At 41.1% G+C, this 8461-nt stretch overlaps 1 protein-coding gene across 1 annotated transcript in view; it reads left to right on the forward strand.

Moving 5' to 3' along the window:
- dcaf13 (ddb1 and cul4 associated factor 13) overlaps positions 1 to 4423 on the forward strand; it is a 43977-nt gene extending 39554 nt beyond the window's left edge. The window contains exons 10-11 of the mRNA XM_060900220.1: positions 342 to 505; positions 4049 to 4423. Coding sequence (XP_060756203.1) covers positions 342 to 505; positions 4049 to 4136 — 252 coding nt within the window. The 3' untranslated portion in view covers positions 4137 to 4423. The remainder of the gene's footprint in view (positions 1 to 341; positions 506 to 4048) is intronic.
- The last annotated feature ends 4038 nt before the right edge of the window (positions 4424 to 8461 follow it).

The raw sequence follows: 8461 nt of genomic DNA on the forward strand, positions 1-8461 counted from the left end.
TGTCCCATATCCTTTAAGGAAAGGAGACTGACGTGGTGATCCTGGTGTCTTTAGAAAGAGCGACTTATTTTATCTTTCTTAAAAATGATAAAGCATGTCAGATGCAGTGCATGTGGTTTAACTAGACATGCTTCAAATGAAAAGGACAATAATAAATATGCTTAATAATAAACTAAAATTAGTTATTAGTAGTTCCTGGCAAGTATTTGACTTCATCATGCCAGTTGTTTGTTAGATGTTTGTCATAAGCATCATTTAAGTTTCAAATGCAAAAATATCGACACCATAATTTCTGTGTAATGGGCCTAAATCGTGGATCACTACGGTTTCTCCTTCTGTAGCTCACATCTCGAGAACAGGCTGCCATACACTACAACCAGAAGCTGAAGGAGAAGTTCCAGCACCACCCGCAGGTGAGGCGCATCACCCGCCATCGCCACCTGCCCAGAGACATCTTCAAGCAGAAACGAGAGCTGCGGGAGATGAAGGAGGCAAGCCGCAGGAAGTAAGTCCCCTCCAAAACTCAGTAACATTTTGAGCTTCCTTTCTGATGCTAGATGTGCACTAATTTTAACATCTGAGTTTGGCTGAACATTGTTTTATTACACGAGCTACATTATGTAATTTGGATTATGGCTCTTGAATACACACCAACCAGCCATTGTACTGGGATCGTTATACTAATACTCAGTACCAGTGTTGTAGTTGAGTCACTAAACCTCGAGTCCAAGTCCAGTCTCGAGTCCCCAGTGTTCAAGTCCAAGTGATTTAAAAAAAAAAAAAAAAATTTGAGTTGAGTCCAACACTCCAACCGCACTATTTGACGGTGGCTGTTTTAGTGCCATTAACATTAGTTTGTTCCTGAACATGTCGTATGAACAGGTGAACGTGCTTCTCTTTATCAGGGAGTGTGAAGTATTCTGTCAGAGATGGTTGGGAGACGGATGTAAGTGCAGGAGGTGTGTTTATTAATACAAGTGAAGACGGTAAACAATCCAGAACGGCAGGCAAAATCGTAAAACAGTGAAAGGCAATAGGTCGAGCGAGGCACAAACAGGCTATCGTAGACTCGGCAGAATCAAAGACGAGAAACAGGAAATCAGGGATCAGGAAACCAAACAAGGAAATGAGGCTCGGTAATGTGTCAGCAACGCAACTCAATACTTCGCAAAATAAGTGTTTTTTTTCACAGTTTTTATATCGGCACACTGATTGCGCCTTAATCCTGTGCAGGTGCGAGTCGTTTACGGCGCACGAGTGTGTCCACTTGGCACGTGTGCTGTCCAGAGAGCGCCCGAGAGTCTATCTCCGAGGTCTTTAACTGGCGGACCGCAGTCCGCGTCCAGACCTAAACGTCATCCCTTACGGACCCGGACTTGTGTTTAACAAATTCCACAAACATCTCATCTCATTATCTCTCGCCGCTTTATCCTGTTCTACAGGGTCGCAGGCAAGCTGGAGCCTATCCCAGCTGACTACGGGCGAAAGGCGGGGTACACCCTGGACAAGTCGCCAGGTCATCACAGGGCTGACACATAGACACAGACAACCATTCACACTTACATTCACACCTACGCTCAATTTAGAGTCACCAGTTAACCTAACCTGCATGTCTTTGGACTGTGGGGGAAACCGGAGCACCCGGATGAAACCCACGCGGACACGGGGAGAACATGCAAACTCCGCACAGAAAGGCCCTCGCCGGCCACGGGGCTCGAACCCAGGACCTTCTTGCTGTGAGGCGACAGCGCTAACCACTACACCACCGTGCCGCCCTGTTTAACAAATTCTGAAATTATTTTTAATTTTGATGGGCGAATCAATTTTAAGTCGCTACGTTACTCCTTTCCTGTCTGACACAGCTATGCTTTGAAACAGCACTGTACTGAGCAAGGATTGGAACATACAAACCAATCGCGTGCGAGTTGTACTACCCACGGTCTATCTGATGCACACGCCAAGGTGCGCAGGTGTGACACTTACACGAAATTGGTATAAAAAATTAATGTAGATATAAATATCTTTTATGCCAAATTATTATGGCATGTTACAAAAAATAAAGAGAAAAAAAAATCTGCGTCCTCATCTCCAGTTTACGAGTCCGAATGCAGTTAATGCACAAGTCCAAGTCCGAGTCATCCGTGCTTAAGTCCGAGTCGAGTCATGAGTCCTTAAAATTAGGGTACGAGTCGGACTCGAGTACTACAAGCTTTGGGTGGTAGAAATGGGCAACTGGACTTGCTTGGGTTAGTCACACCCAGCCTCCAGTGACCCACACCAACATGATGCCTCAATGACACCTTAGATGAGCTGGTCATCAGAATTCTGATTCTGATCCAGGAGAGGATAAATATCTGATACTCCCTATTAGTCAGACAGAACTGAGGAAGCCTTTTGGATGAGAGGTGAAACGTTTTCAAGAATTTTCAAGCAAGTCCAGTTGCCCATTTCTACCACCCACAGTTTACTATGACCTGGATGATTGAGAATCTTCACAGACATGTACTACAAGCTTGGTTAACACTATCTAGTTAATCGGTCAGCAAGCCCCGCTATCAACAGAGCAATGAACGTAGCGTGTCACTTCCTTCTCTGGGTGGAGTCTTGCCAAATGACTATTGAAGTTCGAGGTTGTCCCTGTCGTCTCCTCGATAATTCTTCTACATATGGAACACATAGCAGTGCATTTTTATTTTTTCCCATGGCTCGAGAAGTCTGTAGAAGCAAAGCGGACAATCCTGGGGCATTCTCTCCATGCATTTTGGCGCCATTAATGTTAGTTTGTTCCTGAACATGATACATGAACAGGTGAATGTGCGTTCTCTTAAAACTTATGAAATTATAAAAATTAATGGACATATAAATGTCTTTATGCCAAATTATCTTCTTAAATTATCTTATTAAGTGTTTTAAATCATCACATTTCTTCTGCGAAGCTAACTGTTCATCACTGGCCTTCCAGTTTTTAATAATGTGTTGGATAGTTCTTAACTCCGTTCCAGTAATTTCATCATTCTCCTTAGTTTTATTTGCTTGACGCAGGCCAGTAATTTAACCCTTCGGAAACACCGTGACCTCTTTTCCACTACCACGGGATGCATATTCTGACATGGTTGTTCAAGTATTGAGAAGCTACTCACTGCATCAGTTCGGGTTAAAAGAATTCTTGCCAACTGAAACATCTTAATTACCGCAGTAATTATCCAACCAAAGGCTCTTAAGTATTTGCTTATTTAAATCCAAACTGGGATTTTTTTTTTTTTTTTTCCTGGCCAAGCAGTGTATATATTACTGTGTGGAAATATATTGATGTTGAAACATAGGCTCATATGTTTGAAATTAAATTAATTAATATAATATTTCCATGTCGTATTAATTTCTAACCTCTGTCCATGATTTAATATGACAGTTTTTGTCCATATTTTACAGCCCTAATGGTTATTACTGTGGAAGGCTAGTATTCAAGCGGTAGTGTTTTTATCCATTTTGGCACACACCTCTCTGGCACAGGAGCTCCAGCAGAAAGGTCCTCACGGATCTCCTCGCTGTGTGCCAGACTTCACCGCTCCCTCTGAGCTTGCAGAGGAACAGAGAAGACCTTTGCCAACTCTCATTTTTCTGAATTCCAAGTGCAAGCATCACTAGGGCTGAGTTTGAAAATGCACATGACAATTAAAGAACGGTGTAATTAATTCGTAATACAAACGATCCTCCTGATAATGGTCACTGCTGACAGCTTAATTTCATTCTATTCATTTTTCACGTAACCTATATCCAGATCAGCGAGAGTAAAATATCATCTCCCAGGCTTTTGTTTTGTGTACATTGCTGTACTGATGGTGCTTCACCAGGCCTTCATAGAGTTAAGGATTTCTGTGTTCTTGCTGGAAATGTTTGCTGAAGCTTACTCGGTGCATGCTAAAATAAGTTAGTGCTGTCCGAGTGTTTGTGCTGTTTGACTCACCTGTGTTAAGGAGAAATTGAGCATCTGTTTGAGTCATGCATCATTCTCATTATCCGTCTCTCTCTTTGTCTTTTTTTTTTTCAGGGAACAAAACGTACGCAAACACAGCAAGCCGGACTCCGTTCCCTTGGTGACCGAGAAGGAGAAACATGTGGTGGCTGTAGTGGAATAACACGTCACTGCCTAGATGAGCCTCACACACACACATTGATGTACAAAGACTTTTTTTCCCCCCCAAGCAGCTATGTGGTGTTGCCATTCCGAGACATTTTCACCAATTAGTTGGTCTACATTGTCGTAGACTGTCTCACGATCAGCTTCATTAGGGGTGTCGTATTCTTCAGAAATCAGAATACGATGAACGATTCTTGTTGTCATTATTATTTGAACATATTTTAAGCTTTCCCCTCAGCAGGATGTCATGTTCATAAACAATAAAATGTTGACTTTATATTATAATTTGACTCGAGAGTTCTTTTTCTACATCTCAGAAACCACTTTTGGTTTCTCTGTTAATATCTAATACAGTAATTACCTTAGCACTGAAATGAGATTATCCCTTTAATAAGAGTCAGGCTCAGTCCTTACTCCATTAATCCAATCATTTCAGTCTCCTCAGCTTCATCTCTAATCCCAGCTCAGTCTGCCTTTATTGCAACCATGATAATGACCTATGTTTTGTTCTACATTATGACAATTGTACGTTATAGGGCTCGACATTAACAGTAGTCCGACTGTCCGGGACAACCAAATGTTTGTCAATATTTACATCAATAAAGTTCCGACAAAACTAAGACCCCGTCCACACGTAGCCGGGTATCTGCTAAATCGAAGATATTTTTCTACGTTTTGGCCTGTCATCCACATGAAAACACATCAAAAACGAATATTTAAAAAAACTCCGGGCAAAGTGAAAATTTTTGAAAACTCCGTGTATGCCTTTTCGTGTAGACAGAGATAACCGGAGTTTTGCGTTTTAGAACGTCACAATCTGCGCCAAAAAAATTACAACAACTCTGCCCTGACGTCAAACGTGCGACCTTTGTTTACTGCAGAAGCCAGATTAAGCATGGACTTAAGCTAGCCGCACACCACGGCGATCCACGTGGTACCGAACCGACCCATTTCAGAGCCGACTCCCGACAGGGCACGCACATATCCCCCGACTGTTGACGAGTGCAGTCGCGATTGAAGCGACATGTGACAACTTAATAGCTTTGTGATTGGCTATTGGATATAGTTACTGTTAAATCCAACACTTGAAGATGCTACAGGCTGAATTACAAATGACACCACACGGAATATGTAGCGCACTATCTAGGCTGCATGAGCTATTATTCCCAACCTTAAATAGTGCACTTATATAGGGGAGTTAAAGCGATTTGGAATTCAGCCACACAACTTGAGCAGAGTGGCTTTCCAGCCCACTGTGTCTATGGATAAAGCTTCAGTCTATGGAATTACAGTATATACCTGCATTAGGTGCTACCAACACGTATTTCTCGCGCTAGAAATTGTGTTTAATGATGTCACGTGTTATATGCGAAAGATATGATTGGCTATTGCTAGCGACTCACGCCGATCAGTCTGGCTCCCAATTAGTTTTTCGAATCGGCTGAGAGATGAGTCGGTACCATCGAAAACTAGTCTTTACGCCTGACTCGCGACTTCAGTTGGCTCGGTACGCTGAAAATCGGCGTAGTGTGCGGCTAGCTAAAGAGTAATGGATCGGAGTAGTGCCTTGAAAGCGTTAATTATTGTGCAGGTGCTATTTACATGTTTAATTTTAGACGCCCAACTACTGCTCCAAGAGCACAGGCGATGTGATTAGGGGGTAGGATTTGGGGAAATAACCATCTACAGGTTTGGAATGCTTATGAATGTGATTGAAAACGCAGATGTTCGGTTATGTGTGGAAGGGATTTTTTTCGAAGACGAGGTGGTGTGGATAAAACATTTTTATAAACGGAGGGGGGGGGGGAAATGTTCGGTTTTAAAAATACCCGGCTACGTGTGTACATGGCATAATTCAGTCCCCTCAGCGATCCAGTTGTGTTACTGTTTATGAAATTCCAGGGAAGCCGGGGACAGCAGGTGCGTGTGTAGTAAAAAACAACAACCACCACCCCACATTGTAATATCTAATTAGAGATTATTAGACTCTGAATTTATTGAAACTGGAGAAATGGCAATCAAATACCTCAGTAAAATAAATATCTGTGGTGACTCTTCTTTTCATTCTGAGATTCATTGTATTTTTCTTTTGTATGGGGCACATTAACCATCATAAATATCGTAAAATATTTCGCAGGATTTTACGACAGTGCCGAACTCACTCACGGTTTTTCATTCACAACATGATTTGTCACCCTTATGTCCAACTCGTTTTCTTTTGGTTTCATTTCGTCAGAAGAAAGTGAAAAAGACGACAATCCCAGCTCTTAAAATTGCAGATCAGGTAATGGGTTCTAACAACAACGTGCTCCATAATGGGGACTGGGTAGTATTTTTATTATTGTTACAAATTATAAATCATTAAAACATAGTGGTGATCGTAACTACACCTGCTTTTTATCCCCTGCTGGCTGAAAGGCCCAAAGAGGGGATTATGTCGTGGCGATGTCCGTCCCGGGAAGGGTGCTCACTTTCTGAAATCAACTCCTCTTTCAAATTTTGGAAGAATTTCACGAAACTTGGCAGGATTCTTTGTTATATGTTGGTAATACATGTATTGTAATTTTGTTAAATTCAGTCACAATTTACCAGAGTTACAGCCCTTGATTAATAAAATTTATACTTTGACAATTTCATGAGTGTTTTCTTTCTGAAATCAACTCCTCTCTCAATTTTTGGAGGAATTTCACCAAACTTGGCAAAAGGCTTTTGTTATATGTCGGTAGTACGCATATTGTAATTTTGTTCAATTCTGTTGCATTTTACCAGAGTTGTGGCCCCTGATTAACAACCTTGTACTTTTGTAATTTCATGAATGTGTGCTTGCTTTCTGATATCAACTCCTCTCACAATTTTTGGACGAATTTCTCGAAGCTTGGCAAAAGGCCTTGTTATATGACGGTAATACGCAGATTGCGATTTAATTTCATTTGTGAAAATTCTACCAGAGTTTTGACCCTTGATTAAATAACTTGTGCTTTGACAATTTCATGAGGGTGTACGTTCTTCTGAAACCAACTCCTCACAATTTGTGGAGGAATTTCACCAAACTTGGCAAAAGGCTTTGTTATATGACCGTTATACGCATATTGAAATTTAATTTAATTTGGGCAAATTTTACCAGAGTTATGCCCTTGATTATTAACAAACTCGTACTTTGGCAATTTGATTAAGGTGTGCTTGCTTTCTGAAATCAACTTCCCTCACAATTTTTATCCCCCGCTGGCCGAAAGGCCCGAAGGGGGATGATGATGTGGCGATGTGCGTCCTGGGGAAGGGTGCTCACCTTCTGAAATCAACTCCTCTCACAATTTTTGGAGGAATTTCACGAAACTTGGCAAGATTCTTTGTTTATACATCGGTAACATGCATATTGCAATTTTGTTCAATTCCGTCGCATTTTACCAGAGTTGGCAGTGGGAGATATTGTTCGCTCAGAGCACTCTTGTTCATAAACTTTATGAACCACTTTCCTTTCATTGAACGAGTAAATACATAGCAATAAAAAGGTTATGGTCAGGACAAGTGAAAAATCTTGCTGCTTGTCTGACTGAACAAGTGGATTAAAAAGTTAATGTCGAGCTGTGCTTTGCTACAATGATGGAGGAAAAACCAGAAAACTACGCTTTTCGAAAATGGTGATCAGATCAAAATTCACTCAGAAAACCGATTCATTGAAGGAGAAAGGACGTGCGTTGTGAAAGAGGCACATTTCCTTACTTTAGCTTACTGTAGGTTAACTTTGCCATAAATTCACAAGCCTCAGTGTTGTGAGCCAGTAGAAATTAAGTGGACAGGGCTGAGGTCAGTTTGATCTGAAAAAAAAAAAAAGAGCTGCTAATTATAAAATAGCAGAAACGCTGGGTGTCTGCTTTGGGGTGGATTTTTTTTCTTTATTTTTCCCCCTCTCCTGTTGTTTGGCGTGCAATTAAAATTAACATTTCACTGGATTTTTTTTTTCTTGTTTCTGATTCTTTCATTTTTTGAAGGCTTTTTGGTCGCTCTCAAGTGTTTGCTGTGGCATTACTGAAATTTGTACTCATTCCCAAATGATTGAGTTTAAAAAGAAAAAAAAAAAAGACATCATCAAAATCTTTGAGTCAGTCATTATCTCTTATTTGGAAAGAGCTCACCTTCTTGATTAATGAATGTGTGGTCTAATGTTGATTGTGTTATTACAGTTGTGTTGTAATGCTCACCTAAATGGTCTCTTGAGACTGCGCCATGTTATCCATGGTTGGTCGGAACCAGGAGTGAATTTCTCTGAGGGATCGATAGATATATGACTGTCCTCTGGAGATTTCTCGAGTCTCTCTTCCCAGA

The sequence above is a fragment of the Neoarius graeffei genome, chromosome 19, assembly GCF_027579695.1.
Source record: "Neoarius graeffei isolate fNeoGra1 chromosome 19, fNeoGra1.pri, whole genome shotgun sequence".
Classification (NCBI taxonomy): domain Eukaryota; kingdom Metazoa; phylum Chordata; class Actinopteri; order Siluriformes; family Ariidae; genus Neoarius; species Neoarius graeffei.